Here is a 16,933-nt window from a genome sequence, read left to right as displayed (position 1 = left end):
TTCAAATAGAAAGGGTTGTGCCTATTGTCTTGCTGTTGGATACAAAAGGATGAAAGGCACAGGAATAGAAACACTTTGTTTCTCCCACCTCTGTGCTAAAAAGAGCATACCTTAGAGATTACAGATTGTTATGTTATTTTGAATTTTTATTATTTCTAATGAAAAACCAAAACAGTTTTAAAAGACATCAGAAGCTTGTCATATATCTTAATCTAAGTCTGACCATACTGTTTTATAACCAGAAGTTAGGATAGAGAGAGATTTAGGTTGTGATAAGAATTAGGAATTTTAATTCTACAAAATTATTTGAAAGTTGCATTCAACATACATACAAAGTCAACAAGCAAATCAATATGTACAAATGATAGAATTCATACATTTAATGCTTTGAACAGTTATTACTTTCATTAATATAACTGGTGGCTTATTTAAAAGCTCAAATACTGTCAGAGTTCTATATTTGGGAAGCTATTCAGTACCCCTTTTCTTATGATGTTAAAAAAGATGTTTTCAAAAATTTTTAAAGTAACAGGAGACTCATAAAGACTTAGGGAACCTCTCAAAAAGCATAAGTATGCCAGGTAAGTGGTTAATTCTCATCATACTGTAGAACAAAGGCCCAGTTTAATAACCCAAAGTAGGCAACTGTTAATGAGGTATGTCCTCAGTTCACCCCATTTATCACCATGAAGATAAAAGTTACAGTGCACTCTAATTAAAGGTGAAGCCAGTAGCTGGACACTTTCCAGAAGATGACCCTGTTTCAGTTTCTTGTATTCTTGCCAAAGTATTTGGGTTGAAATGTTCTGTGATGAATAGACGCCTGAGAGGTGTTTCATTTCATTTATTTATTCTGAACTACAGAGGTTGTCCAACCATTTCTGAGGGGGAGATTAATTTGCAAACATTTTATGCAGAAACTAGGAGCTTCTCTGCTCAAAGTGATGGGCTTGAAATTTGGCTGCAAGCTTCCTTGTTTGTGAAAGATATTCTTCTGTCTATGCGAGGGAGGAAAAAAGAAAGGAAGAGCAATTTCAGTATGCAGTGCAGGAGTTAAATTCTGCACAGAAAATACATCTCAGAGGTGCTGCAGCTCAGGGTTTTTTGGCTTGTTGGTGCCTTCCCTCAGCCTCAGCAGACTGCTCATTAACAGACAGATCTACAATGCTTCACCTTCAGCTGTGCTGATTCCTGCCTTGTGCTCAATTCATGGGACATGAGAAAGGATGGTGGGCAGGAGAGAAAACAGAAGGACACAGACTATATCATGTTTAGACATGGAAGCTGGGCACCAACTAAAGCACAGTAAAATCCCTGGCCTGCTCCAGGGGCATTCATATTGGCAGCTGTAGAATTTCTGTAGTTTAATGTACTGTGACCACATTACTCTGACAGTAGACAGTTGAAGCTGTGTGTTCTTACATATCTCATTGCAGGGGCTAATGCAGGAGCTGAAAAACGTGTAGAAAAAAACAAAGAGTTCTTGCTGAGGCTGGGACTGATGTTGTTGCAAGGAAGATGCTACACCCCCCAAAAATGGGTGAAGTGAATGTTTTAACTAGCAGAGAGTCTCATAGATGATGAAGCTGAGCATCCTTATTGACAGTGCCTATTATTATTTTATTCATTGTATGTTCATGTGGAATGTGGAATGATTATGCGGGAAAAAGATTCACGTAGTGAGTGAAGTACCTTCAATAGGAGGACCATTGCAGAGTGATACTACAGGGTGTTAAGAAATTTGAATTCCATCCTATAAGACTCAATCCTTTGTATCACTGAGTTTCGGGTAGCTTTGGGTGGTTGTCAAAGGTAAATCCATGACAGTGGTGCTACAAAATGTTGAGCACTCTGAAGAATAAGCTGATTAATGCCCAGATACTACTCATAACCTGCACCAAACACAGACTCCATGCCAGTTACTCAGACGTACTTAGTTTAGTGAGCATAGTCGTGATGGGTTGATGGCTGGACTGGATGATCTTAAAAGTCTTTTCCAACCTTTACGATTCTATGATTCTGCCTTTTGGAACAGTCTTTTAGCTTTTGTTATTCACACATATTAAAATGAAACTTCTTTTTCATTAACAGGACCTTGTTTCTTTGTTTCACAAACATTCTGCAGTTAAGTAATTTCTTGCAGTATTACAACCCTGAGCTGTCTTGGGACAATAAATGCAAAAAATTCTTCCTGCAACCTTTAAGCATAAGAATTGTCTCAGAGAAGGTTGCTATACTGGGACAGGTCTAATCAGCATGGTATTTTCATGCTTGCTGGACTAATTTTATGCAAATACTTCTGCTTAATTCATTGGAAGTATGTGCATATTCAAGTGGACTTGGAAGTAAATCACAAGAAACTCCAGAGCAACTCAGCAAAGCAATGCATTTGCAGACCTGATTTAAGTGCAGAACCACACCATATGTACGAGGGTACCTCAGCAAATGTTAGTGGATATGTCTAAAGCCCTCTCCAGAAAATGTTTGCTTAAGTTAGCAGAAAATTTGCTACAAATAATTATTTAATGTCATCAGAGAACAGTTCTAGTTATTTTACTACTAGGCGTGTGTTGAGGTTCATTAACACGTTGGCTGTGCTTCTCAGATATGAAGTATGACCTGGTGTCATTCACTGCATTACAGTGAATGCAAACATAATGATAACATTGTGTATAAAGGCAGCCAAAACCAACATCATCTTCATATTTCCTGAAAATTCTCATCATCGTTGTATTTAGATTTTGGCAAAGCCAAAGGTAGTAGTCCTCACAGGCACAGTAGCTGAACATTCATTAAACGTTTAGCTTGTGACACTTTCAGATAATTTGTTCAATCAGTTAGAAGTGATGCACTGTTTATTTTGGTTACTCTGTCGGAGAAACACATGTGTCTGAAATAATAATTATTTTGCTCTGCAACAGCATTTGGCTTAAAAAAAAGATGCCATCTCTTCAGAGCATGTATTTGTATAATACTGTGTCAGATTGAAACTTGACATGAATTTACTGTATGTCAGTGCAGAATAAAAGCAGCATTATCTGGCTCATAGAGTATCACCAAAGGAAAGTGTTTTTACCTACAAGGAAAAAATAGACTCAAATTGTGCACATAAAATACATCAATAATTAGGCTTGCCTTCTGTATAAAAATTTGAATTGTTACATTCTTGCAAGAACATGTTTGTGTGTGTAACAGTGCAGCACAGCAATAGTAAGTGTCAACAAGGAAAAGACTGTTCTAAAACTAGTGCCACCTATTTTATTATGTTGGCCCACAATGTCAGAGGTGGATGTTGGTAGTATGGCAGTAGAGATTGAACCTTCTCACCAACATTCCATTACATTTTGCTGCTATGTGACACATGACAGCAGAGGGGCAGTCTGACAGAATGGTGCCTGACATGGAAGTGCGTATGAAACAAAAATGTGGAATTGAATTCCTCCATGTGGAAAAAATTGCATTGCTCATCAGTTCCTGAACATTTATGGAGACCGAAGAGTGAATGTGAGTATGGGGAGGCAGTGTGTGGGACATTTCGACAGTGGCAGCAGTGGTGTGAAAGACAAGCCGTGTTCCAGCTATGCATAGTTGTACCACCCCAGAATGAAGAGCATCTCGATGAGCTCATCCGCGTGAATTAGTGGATTACAACCACAGAAATGTGTATGGAGCAGAGTATGAGCTTCAGTGTGTAGGAAAAGATGGTGGCAATGTTGGAATATTGCTAAGTTTGCACTAGGTCCCATGAATGCTCACACAGGAGCAGAAAGACCACTGTATGCAAATTTGCCAGGACATATCGAATCAATACAGGGCTAAAGGTGACAGTTTCCTGGATCACATCATTACTGGCGACAAGATGAGATGTCACCACTATGAGCCAAAGTCAAAACGGCAGTCCATGGAGTGACAACATGTGAATTCCTCATCAAAGACAAAGCTCAAGATGCAGCTCTCAGTGGGTAAAGTATATAGGAAATAGAGTGGTCTTCTGGATTTCCTGGTAATCAGACAAACCATCAACTTTGATCACTACATCGTGTCACTCAGCTGAAAGCTCAAATTACAAGAGTCAGGTCAGAGAAAAAGACAACCTTTCTTGTGCAGCATGATAACTCCAGGCCTCATACCAGTCTGTAAACCTTGGAGTACTTTGCTGATCTCAGCTGTGCCATCTTATTATACCCACTGTATAGTTCAGATGTGGTGCCTTCTGACTTCCATTTGTTTGGGCCAATGAAAGACGGACTGTGTGGGCATCATTTCCTCCCAGTGATGCTATCAGAGCAGTGTTAACATAGTGGGTCACCTCCATTAGTGCAGATTTTTACAAGCATGACACACAAGCTCTTCTTTATCTCTGACAAAAATGCATAGCTAATGGTGGTTATTGTGTTGATAAATAGTGTTTTGTAGCTGAGCATTTGCTCTATCAAATAGTGTTGTTCTGCTCTTTGTATCTGTTGACGTTTCCATGGAAGTAAGTAGGAGGCATTACTTTCAGAGCAGTAGGACTGGCTGCTCTTAGTCATCATTGGTTCAAATGAGATAACAGATCAAGGTTCTCTTTTCACATCTCTTGGAGTTCCATCCTTAGATCAGGAACTCAGCATTACTGGGAGCTGGACTGCAAAAAACCCTTATTTCTGGTCTTCTCCAGACTTATTGCATACTTCTAGTCAGATAGCTACTTTCATAGTCTCAGATACAGCTAGACAGTGATGCTGCCTTTATTTTCTTTCTCTTGGCCTCTATTCCAAAGCAGATGAAAACAACGTATCATAAATTTTATATACGGCACATAGATTTATACTGATTTTCTGCTTTTTTTCCAGCCTGTATTGTAGGTATTATTGTTTTTACTGTTGTCATGGCTGTTACTGTGGATATCAGAATATGGTATTCTGCCATCAGTATTCCTTCTTTTGTCACCTTTCAACTAGTATATAGCAGTTATACCAAAACATAGAACCTAGTGTTTGTAGAAGACTTTTAGTTATTGTAGAATAACAAAATGTGTCTCTTCAGCCACACGGGCTACTTGAGTGCATCAGATTTATTTCTCTGCAGTGGCTGTGATGGGTGGTTTTTGCCCTTATTAAAGCACTCATGGTATAACTTTGGATATCTTAGTAACCACCTCAAGGGTGAGATTGAAGACTGTGAAAATTAAGTCCAGGCTTGAGCTCACTGCAGCTTTGGTACCCATTCATTCTTATACCTCCTGGACAGTAAATTGGTTGTGAGATAAACCGATGTGGAAATTAACGTTAAGCCTGATGTTTACAGAGAAAGCAGTATGTTGCCTGCCCAGAAGCTAGAGAAAGTAGGAATCATTGAATTGCAGTAAAGATTTCTGTTATATAAGGCCTAATCTAGCAGTGGAGTGAGCTCCCCTGAGTATCCAGGATTTTTGCAAGTTACATTGTGTCCTCCTTTGTGTTCACATTGTTTTGTATTCTGTAGTATAAATACCCAATACCACATACATTTAAAAATAAAAAACAGAAAAACCCTAACAAAAAAATCCCACAAAATAAGACACTGTACATTAGACAGACTACTGGAAAACATTATTCAGATTGTTTGATGTACTGCAGAGGGTACTTACACTTCAACAAGGAGTGCAACAGAACTTTTGTGTTCATTTACAAAGATACTGTAAAGCCTTTCTAAATAATGGCAGAATGTGAAGAATTAGTTTTTATTACTGCAGATTATTTGGAAAACATTGAGAACTAAATTCATGGCATATAAATAAGTACAGTTCACTTTAGTCTTCATCAGGTATAAATCAGCTCAGAATCAGCTCAGTTTGGTGACACATCAGCTGATGGCACTATGTGCTTGCTGTATGCAGTGATGTAAACTCTTTTATCCTCAAGCATAGATACCACATTTCAAGTGGCTGCTGTTGGAAATTTGAGGGCAAATAATGCATTTCATTTTACTTTGATTGTGGGTTCCAGCTATTAAACTCTATTATGAGTCATTGTTTCATTTAATGTATACATTTGGTTTCAATAGGGCACTTGCTTGGGCTTTCCCATGACGACTCCAAATTTTGTGAGGAGAACTTTGGCTCCATGGAAGATAAACGCCTCATGTCCTCCATCCTGACTAGCATTGATGCTTCCAAGCCTTGGTCCAAATGCACATCAGCAACTATAACAGAATTTTTTGATGATGGTCATGGTATGTATTATCACATCTTGCATTGATTACGTGTCATTTTCTTCTGTGATATGTTTTTTTAAATATTTTACATAAGCTTTTTCCTTCCTTGCTTGTCTTGAGACTATCTTGAAAGTGCTTGCAGAACAAGGCGAAGATCTAAAAGTCAGGCAGAGTCTCATGCCCATATTGTGTGGTTCATATGCAAAAGAAAATAATGAGTTGATGTAGTGCATGTTGGTAATAACTTGGTTTGAGACACAGAGAGTTTCAATTTTTTTTAAGTACAAAATTAGTCTTGTCTTCCCAAATGCTACAGAGAATGCTTTTAATAGAGGATAAAAGGAAACTTCTTTTCCTCACAGAAATTAGAATGTTTGATATGGTCTACTTAGCATTATGCTGCAGATATGAGCAGGGCATATGTGCTCTTACCATTAAGAGCATTTATTTTGTTTATAAAGCGATTTTATTCATTTTGTTTATGTAGAGGAGCTGTAAGCAAGTATTCAGACCCCTCTGTGCTGTCTATGACAAAAGACTGCTTTTGCTCCAGGAGCTTACCCTCCAAGTCATGTAATTAATATTTGTTAAAATATAATTTGACCTTTGGAGAATAAGTACAAAACTTTCATTTTTTCCAACAAGTAGTAATATAAAGCATAGTCTGAACTCTTAAATGAATTTTAAAGTTTTCGTTGTGCTTCCAAAGCAACTGCAGTTCTTAAGCCATTCAAATTCCAAAATGCTGAGATAAAAATGACATAATTGAGTGAATGGATCAAGTTGTTATGGTAACTGAAATACGTATGGATAAAAAGTATGACATGTCTGCTGAATGTAAAGTTTTTTGCTTTTAAGTATTTTGTTGGCTAATTTCAATGCTCTCTGAAATATTTTCTCCTATTTTTTCCTATCTGGAGAATGACTTCATTTTTTTTTCTCTCAATTTTATTAGATTCATTAATCTATACTGTCCTGTTTTAATGCCCATAATGCTCTGGCATTGACTTAATATAAGAAGTGAGTTTCTAAAGAGACCTTTCCTTTTTGAGTTTAGTTGCATTCACTCCCTTTTGTCTCACCTGGGAGTTTCACAGTATGTATTCACTGACCCTGTAGAGAGTACAGTCTATCCTACAAGTGTAAGAATGTCATTCTGTCATTTTTTTTCAGTAGAAGAGGGTAGGAGCTTCAAATCCTTCAGAGCTGCATTGTGGTCTCCTTGTTCAGCCTGTGTTGACTTCCTGTATGAGAAGTTTAGCAGTTCTCCATTTCTGATACTTTATGTATTCTTTCCTGCACAAGAGCTGCTTAGGATCTGTCTGCTTAGTTTGGTTTAGGGTATATTGCCATTTCTGATACTCATGAGTAGTTACCACTCAGGCATGTAGTCCCAAAGACTTATTAATGAGATGAAATAATTCGTGGAAAATGTGAGCCTCTGGTCTTATCTGCGCATTAGTTTTATTAGTGATGTTATTGGTATGCTTTCAAAAGTATAGAGCTTAGGAAATATGTTCTCTTGATAGATTAGGTCCTCATAGACCTTGTCTAAATTACAGTGTTCCTTTTCTGTTGAAGTTTATCAATTTTTAGGTGTTAATTTTAAGTCAGAGATTTGCCCTGACAGAACACAAACACTGTCTATGAAATAAGGACTAAGGCCAGTGATTTAAACTGCAGTTTGTTCAAATTATTCAGCTGAAAGTACGTGTTTTATTTTAGGAATGGAACTCCTTCTGGTTTTATTTTCTAGCCAGGGAATGAATCCATAGCTGTAATTCCCATTTGTAATGTACACCAAGTGTACCAAAGCCCAGAGAAACCTGGTAGAGCATGACGACGCTTTTCAGACTGCTTTGGACTGATAATAAGACAGTGCAAATGTGCCATATTTCCATGTTTCTTTCAGAATGAGCATGTGTCTGCTTTTTGAGTTGTTCTTTTTTTTTTTTTTTCCTTAGCTGTGGATGATATATTGCCATGTAGTTACGCTACTTTCCCTCTCTTTTTCATTTTGAGAAGATGCTCTCCTGCCATGTTCCCATTGAAAGAGCAAAGTCCTGTATCTTTCAAGTGTTGCTAGCAGAGAAAAATAAATTTAACCATTCAGGTGTAATTCTGAGCGGTGCCACAGACATAATGTAGGCAAATAAGGCACAAAATAGCAGATACAGCAGAAGAATGAGAGTATACAGACCTTCTTATACCAGGCTTTCTTTTAAGATATTTTGACTGGATTTTGTGTAGTCACAGGAAGCTTTATCTTTCATACAAAACATAAGCAGTCTGCACAGTGCTTTTGGAGTGAATGGGCATGAGCTTATGAACTGTGCTTTGTGACAAACCAGGCACGGCAGTATTGGTGTGAGGAAGCAGATAAATGAAGTACTTCATATGCTGCTCCTTATGGCTAAGCATAATGAAATGTGAATGTCCAGAAACCTGGATCTCTGAGCACTATTCTGTTATAAAACAGTATTTCTTCAAACCTTTACGTTTCCCATATAGATACAGATATTCACCTGTATTGCTTCAACAGCAAGAATCATAGGGTCACAGAATGGCTTAGATTGGAAGACACCTTTAAAATCATCTATTTCCAACTCCCCTACTGCAGGCAGGGTTGCTACCCACTGGGTCAAGTTGCTCTGTGTCTAATCCAACATGGCCTTGAAAGGCTCCATAATCTTAACTTTAATTTTGTAGCAGCCTATTGTCGGGTGCTGGAGGTTCCTATATAATACATTTGGAAAGTGATGTTGGGATGTGGACTCATCACATAAAAAGTGCACTATGTCGATAACTATGTATTTTACTATGTAGGTAACTCTGCTTAAAGTGGGTGCTTAATTCCTATCACAGCATGGAGGGGTCTAATTAATGGTATCGGTGATTGGATTGATGCCATCAGTTGTATTAGTGGGATTGAATTACACCACAAGCTCATGTGTTTGTACTAAGCAGTGAAACATCTGACTGCTGACTGAATTGCAGACACCAGCATTACATCTAGTTATGGTCAGCTAAATAAATTTCAGTAGAAATACCTCATCCAAGGTCAAGCAGGAGGTCTGGGAATGATCAAGGTGCTGTTTCCCAGTCTCCTGAGGCCCACTCTGAGAACTGTAATCATCAATGTCATCATATCACCATTTATTTTACACTTATAAGATGACCCCAGACAGCAATTTCACATTTAGGAAGAAAATACTCAATTAGTGTCCAGAAGACAGTGACATTTATTGCCATCTGCTTTTAGCCGACCCTTTGTAAGATACTAATTGCCTTTATTGTCATGCCAACCACTAGACCGTGGTATGATTGCCTACATTTTATTGTGTTTAGTCTGACTATTTGGTGTTCTTTGTAACCTGAAAAAAAGACTATTTCTATTTTAATTAATTTATATCTGGTTATCTACTTCCTGCACAGATTTTATTCTGCTTTCCAAGGCTGTATTGCACATAACACTGAGGAGATAGAATGAGAACGAGATGGCTTGATTAACTTTGTCATCAGTCAAGAATGTTGTATTCGGCCAGGGCACCCAGATGTTTTTTGGTACTCAGGACAAAAAGTGGGAATAGTAGTACATATGTGCTCTGTATGCTGTAATGTAGTTAATTGCTGTTCTTTGCTTTTACATAATATATTTTTGACAGCAACTACTGCCAGTGGTTTAGTTTTCAGAAACTTCAGGAAAAGAAAAAATACATCTGTGCTTCCTCACTCTTCACCATGTCTTGAATATTCTACACTGTAAAAGAATTTGAATGCGAGGGTACCATTAATTTTCTATTTCATCTATTCAATTTACACGTATTCAATTCTGTAATTTATATTTATTCTGTTTTTCTTCTTGTCTTTCTGGGGTGGTTTTATTGTGCATTTTCTGTATAAAATTTATAGCCCTCTACAAACTAATTCCAGAAGCAGCCAAGTATCATTCTTTACAAGAGAAGCCCAGTCTAGATTTACCGCCAACATTAGATTTGATATTCGTTTTATATTTTTCCTTTGATCTCTTTGCTTCTGTGCGTGTGGTTTTGGAGGGGAAGGCATTTATTTATTTGTTTTTAAGTGCCTCGTGGTCTGCGTTTTGTAATTTGAATTTCAGACTTTGCTTTAGAAGCATTACCATTTGTGATGTTCTGGCTCAAAATTCAAATGAGCGCTTTGCTTACTTTACCAGGACTCCTCTTGATCATTTTGTAAAACACAAATTGATGGAGTGGAATGTGTTCTGAGTCAAACCAAATGAAGGAAAATAGAATGGAAGATCAAAGGGACCTGAATAAAACTTATTTACACTTATTTTCTTGAACTGGAAATAGCTTGACACATGGTATGCTGCAGGGAGAGACCACAGTTGCAGTACGATGAGCTCATACAAAGCTTAATGACATCTCAGAGAGCATTTCCAATAACATCAGTGTCCTTCAAATGGGGTCCACTGTCATTATCGGTCTTCCTAATTTGAATGACAGACACAACACTGCAGAAAAAGTAAGTAATGAGTAATAATAGGTTGGATTGTTCTTTTAGGTAACTGTTTGCTGGACCAACCAAGAAAGCAGATCCTGGGCCCCGAGGAGCTTCCAGGACAAACTTATGATGCCATTCGTCAGTGCAAATTGGCATTTGGACCTGAATATACAGTGTGTCCTGGGATGGATGTGTGCTCTCGCTTGTGGTGTGCAGTTGTTCGTCAAGGTCAAATGGTTTGTCTGACTAAGAAGCTGCCTGCTGTGGAAGGAACACCATGTGGAAAAGGGAGGATCTGTCTCCAGGGAAAATGTGTTGACAAAACCAAGAAGAAATACTACTCGGTAAGTTACCAACTGTGACTCTAGGGAACTTTAGAAGGCGTAATCCTCAAAGTACGAATGAAAGGCACTTCATTATGAAAGTCAGATTGAAAGCTGCCGTATTTTTTAGCATGTAATTGGAGTGTTACTGGTGTAGGATACAGGAAAAATGCTACTGAGTTTCAGGAAGCATGTTTTCTTCTTGAAGGTTGGAAGCCGACAGTCTTGGAAAACTGAGAGCATCACTTCAGACTAGAGGGCACCCATAGAAAATGGCAGGTCTCAGGATGCCTGGAAAGATTGGCAAGGAATGATTCACAGCTTCCTGATTTCTTGGCAATGGACTCTGAGGCAAATTAGATTGAAAACTTAGTTTATGGCCCTCATCTGAAAGTCTTCAGAGAGCTAACTCTAGTGAAGAGAAAAAATGATGAAGTTCATCCAGGATATAATTTCTAGAGCAGCCAAGCTTGTACCTACAGTGAAGGAGTTCCGTCTGTCAGTTTAATACCCCTGAAGAGGCTCATGAGAGTCCACTGGGTTAGAATTGTCAGTTGTGCAGTTCAGATACTTTGAGATTAACTGGGAAAATAATAGCACTGCTCCTTCTGTTGTACCTACAGGAGAGATACAGAACTGTAGAGCTTTGTGAGGATATTTACAAAATGCAAGAGTCATTCAAATCAAGCAGCAGCCTTTATAACTCTTTTTTATAGACTGGTATATTTCTTTGTGCGGTATCTGTTAATTGTTGGAATATGATATAGAGTCAAATTGGCAGAGTTGTAATGTATATCTGAAAGCTCAGTCTCTTGCCAGTACTCTTGAAATGTTGAGCTGCTGGTTCAGAAGGAGCTGCTTCTTCACTTTCACTGCCCAAATTTTTTATTTATGTGTTCATTTCCTGCCTTTAAAACACTCTGAAATGCAGTCTGATTTATTTACAAAGTGAAAAGCAGAAGCAATTGCCTAATTTTAGACTTAGAATACTGTTAATGTAATTTGGGTATATGATGAAACTATTAATATTTTGTCATATTTGTAGTATATGTATGAAGTAGGTAATTGGAAACAAAACTCATCTATGTATGATCGTTTTCTCTCATTCTTTAGAAATCAGCATTCAATCCTTAAGAATGTTTGCTTACATTAATTAAATCTCATAATACAGGGCAATACCTACTTAGAATAATGATTGCATTTATTATTCATAGATAGTCTTATGGATATGTTCCAGAGCCAAATCCTCTGGAGGTGGTTTATGGAGCCCGTTGGTAGCAAATCAGTGCCAAATCAGATGCCGAAATTCTGCAGATAAAATAAATTAATTTAACTGGTAGAAAGAAGGCTCCAACACCTTTTTATCCCTGATAAAATGACCAAGGGAACACCTTCAGTTGTGGGAAAACATTAGCAATGTCTTTGAGATTTAGCACCTATTCACACTTGGATGGTGATGTCCTTACTTCCCACTTTTTGTATGTTTCAGGCATCAAGCCATGGTAACTGGGGGTCATGGGGACCCTGGGGACAGTGCTCCCGTACGTGTGGAGGAGGTGTTCAGTTTGCTTATCGTCACTGCAATAACCCAGCTCCTAGAAACAACGGCCGGTACTGCACTGGCAAGAGAGCCATCTATCGATCTTGTAATGTCACACCTTGCCCAGCAAACGGTATGTTAGCTGCTCCAGCCTCTGTGTCCTTAGATAGTAAGTGTTGAACATCTACTGCGAAAGGAAACATCCAAGATCTGTTGTAGTTTCTCTAAAGCGTGCTTACCAAGGAAGACTTTCATCATTAATACAGTATGACAGTTCTTCCCTTATCCCCACTCTGACCTCATAAATAAAGAGCATCAAATGTAAAGCAATTTCAGTCCTAGAAGATAAATCATAATGCTAACTTCAGTCCTTCATAGCTTATTGTGTAATAGGAAGGTTTCCAATCTCTAAAAAATTGAAGGATTTGAAGGCCTGTTCTAAGTAAAGAGGTGAAGTACCATAACTTTAAAAATTATGTTAAAAAGAAATTGGAATAATAGGGGTGCATAATGATATTTGCAGCATGGTCTGAAATAGTCACTAATAATGTGAATCATTCTACAGCTAAATCTTTTCGACAAGAGCAGTGTGAAGCAAGGAATGGTTATCAGTCTGATGCAAAGGGTGTCAAAACTTTTGTTGAATGGGTCCCCAAGTATGCTGGAGTGCTTCCCGGAGATGTTTGCAAGCTCACCTGCCGAGCCAAAGGAACGGGCTATTATGTGGTATTTTCCCAAAAGGTAATGACTTCTCCAATCATGATTTCACGTTCTAGTTTAGTGTCCTCTATCTTAAAAAACAGTTCCCTACAACAAGGGAGAATGCATTAATCAAATGATTTAAAAATTTAGCTGTGTGATTTTTAGATGTAATGGTTACATCCAGTGGTTATACATTAGGACCAGAACTGACATCTAAAATTAGACAAGTTTTTCCACACTTCAGTATATGAAAAGTACAGAAAAATAGAGGCCTGCAAGGGCACTCTGCAGTAGTTTCTTTTCAGTCATGGCTATAGGACTTTCACCTGAAGACTCATTTGTGAGTCTGGGGTCTTCTGGATGAGAGAGTACCACAACGGAAGTATAAATTTTGTCCTGAATGATGTTAAGAATGTCTGGAGTAAAACTCTTACAAAACCAATTAATAAAAACTAATTTGCCAATTAGTACAGGTGTGACTTGTGATCAGTTTGTCATTTCAGATACAATTTGAACTGAAATATCTCCCATGCCTACGCTCACAGTTTTCTGCCTCTTAACTGGTATATATGCATTAATTAAATGAACTGAAATTCTCAAGTGAAAGGTGATCAACAAGTACTCTTACTATTAGCAAGATATGACTTTGTCATTAAAGTCTGGGTCATTTTAGTGCTTTACTTCACACTGCTTTCAGACCTTTGCTAAATTTCATCTGCTGTGGCACTGGGAATGTTAGAGAAACTCAGTCTGGGTTGTCAGGGTAGTAAATCTGTTCTGTATGGGTGACAAAAATAAGGTTTTTTTGCCAGTCAGATACACAAAAGCACTTTTTTTTTTTTTTCCTGTGGCAATTTTAACTAACAGGCATTTGATTACCTAGGTAACTGATGGTACTGAGTGTCGGCCATACAGTAATTCAGTCTGTGTCCGGGGAAAATGCATCCGAACTGGCTGTGATGGCATCATTGGTTCAAAGCTCCAGTATGATAAATGCGGGGTATGTGGAGGAGACAATTCAAGCTGCACAAAAGTCATGGGAACCTTCACCAAAAAGAGGTATTAATCTTGAGTATTAGCAAATATATCTTGTTGTGCGAATAGCAGCTCTACTTGTGTGCTTCATTCTTCCCTCCTCTAAATGCAATTTACTTTCATATGAAGGTTAAGCAAAAAAAAAGTGTACATTGCCAGTGCTTTATTGCACTGTTCAGATGTTTACAGCTGGTCTCTTAACAATATCATGAAACTGGCAAATAATCACCTGGCAAAACACTGCACCCAGTTCATTTCTGACATAAAATACTAGTGATACAGGTGAGCAACCAGTCATAGGAAGTCTGCCCAGAGTGAAGCACACAGTCTGCTGTTTGCCAGCTTGCTGGGCCAGATGGCATATGGTTTTTAGAGGATAGAGAGAAGGGAAGACATTGATTAATCAGAAAGCTATTGGTGTCAGAGGTATATCTAGATATGTCCAAAACTCAAGGTTTCCCAGGTGATGCTGTGTTGGCAAGGCACACTGGGAATGTGTTTAATATCATCTAGTAGATATCATCATTAAGTAACATAGATTCCTTGCATAGTTAGTGAAGAGAAGGCAGGCAGCATTACAGCACAGCTGTAAAAGTAATCCTCAGTAGCTGAAAGTGATTATTCCCTAAAATGTCTTTTCACACTGCTGAGTATACAAGGAGCTTAGGTGACTAGGCAAGATGTCAGAAGTACACACAGGTTTATATGTGACATTTTATATATCCCTTACTGTTCACTGGGATAATATTGATCTCCAGGTGGACAAATATTTTTTTTAAGTTAAAATATTTATAGCAGTCATCCATAAGCCATTTTTCTGTCAGAGTTCAGCTTTTAAGTATGATACAACTTAATATAAGTAAAACAAAAGCAACTCCCCCATGGTTTTTCCTGACTCTACAAAGCAGAAGCAAGCTTTGTAACCAAGATTACCAATGTCAAGCAAGTCTGCCACTGTCTGTATTCTTGTTTCCTTTAAGGTTTGTATAAGAATTAGGATGTTTTAACCACTGTTTATATAGATTGCAAGGTCTCACTGGACTGCTATAGTGACCTATTCTAAGAAACTTGCAGTTGAACATTTATACACAGCACACAACATCTTTTAAAATGTACATAGAATTCATGTCTTACAAATTCTTGCATGTGCATGAAACACCATTAGAATTTGAAATTTGACTCCTGAAAGGACCTTTCATTTATATACGTTTTGACACACTGAGTAATAGTAGTCAAAAATTTCCTCAAAAGTGAGTTTGTTATAAGAATAGCCATAACCAATCTTCTTCCTGGTAAACTAATGATTACTCACCTAAGGACGCCCAAATACCTCTTCCAAAAAGAATGACTTTCTATCCAATTTGGTACTTATATAAACCAAATCTTTTCTGATTTGTAAATATTGAATGAATATTGAGCATTAAATACTGAATGAAAATTCTGAAATACCTGAACAAAGAAGACTGTGTGACATACACTTAATGTGCTTCAGTTGTAACCCTTATGTTTCAGTCTTGGTTCCAGCAAAAATGCTAGAGAGACCTCATGAATTTTAGTGAGGCCAGATTTGTAGTGTAGATATAGTTGGAAACAGTGAGATTCCACTGTAATTATTCCTATGAAGGTACCATCTTACTCCTCAAATCATGGCTTTAACTGAAATGAGACCAGTTGGAGAGTAAAATACTAATTTGACTTTGCTGCATTCAAACAGTTGTCTCACTTAGTAATAATCAAGCTGTAAGCAACATGTGTGTTCTAACTTGATTTTGATTTTCATTTATTTTTTATGGGGAAATTGTTTGATATAATTTCTTTATGCAAGATTTTTAAAAGAAACCCTGCATTAAAATAGTAAATTCTTAATTGACATTTTTCTCTTAAAATGATCAAAAAACCAACCTCCTGGAAAACTCTTTCCTAAGAACTTTTTTAAAGGGCCATAAAGTTAAATAGTCAGAAGTTGGGAAATCAGGGAATTAAGGCTGCACATGCTTCTTTTTGCGCATGGAATGTTGCTAAGAATGTTGCATTCTCTAGCATTTCTTTTTTTTTTTTTTTTTAACAGATGATTTTGTAACTTTAATAACGTGTTTTAACAGAGTTATTTTGGCAACTTTTAAGTAAAAGTATTTCTGCAGTGCTGTGGAGCAGAGACACCCAGCTTGTTATTTGCACAATATTCCTTCAGGTTTATAACGGTGATAAATTAAAGGACTTTTAGTAGATGTCCCATAACTGCTTGAAATAGCATGGGAATAGAACAAGCATTTAATCTTTAGTCTCTGCAGTCTTTACTTGGGCAACCCAGATTTGTGAAAGTGGTAGGCCATTCTTTAAACAATTGCAGGAGACTGTCACTTTCCTGCATTGTATGTCTATTTTCTTATTTCCTTTCCTCTATCCGTTTCAGCACTAGGCACTTAAGATACAAGAATTGCAGAATGGCTTTGTCACAGGTTTAGAAATGAAAATAAATGTTTCCAAAATCCAGTTTGTAGCCTATAGCTATGTACAGTCTTCAGCCTTCTTCACTGTGTATCACTATGGTTAAAACAGATTACACACTTGAGATAGTAAAAGCTCTGGTACACTTGCAGGTTTTGAGTGCTTGTCACTTTCAGTAGAAAAGTGAAATATCTCTTCCTAAGTTTGCATTAAAGCATTT

At 37.6% G+C, this 16,933-nt stretch overlaps 1 protein-coding gene across 1 annotated transcript in view; it reads left to right on the top strand.

Annotated features, from left to right (window-relative positions):
• ADAMTS5 (ADAM metallopeptidase with thrombospondin type 1 motif 5) overlaps positions 1 to 16,933 on the top strand; it is a 48,360-nt gene that overhangs the window by 23,772 nt on the left and 7,655 nt on the right. Inside the window, exons 3-7 of the mRNA XM_031612737.2 lie at positions 6,028 to 6,195; positions 10,726 to 11,009; positions 12,478 to 12,661; positions 13,094 to 13,269; positions 14,114 to 14,289. Coding sequence (XP_031468597.1) covers positions 6,028 to 6,195; positions 10,726 to 11,009; positions 12,478 to 12,661; positions 13,094 to 13,269; positions 14,114 to 14,289 — 988 coding nt within the window. The remainder of the gene's footprint in view (positions 1 to 6,027; positions 6,196 to 10,725; positions 11,010 to 12,477; positions 12,662 to 13,093; positions 13,270 to 14,113; positions 14,290 to 16,933) is intronic.

This window comes from Phasianus colchicus, chromosome 1 (genome assembly GCF_987193195.1).
Source record: "Phasianus colchicus chromosome 1, bPhaCol1.hap1.1, whole genome shotgun sequence".
Classification (NCBI taxonomy): Eukaryota; Metazoa; Chordata; class Aves; order Galliformes; family Phasianidae; genus Phasianus; species Phasianus colchicus.
This window is presented reverse-complemented; position numbering and strand designations above follow the sequence as displayed.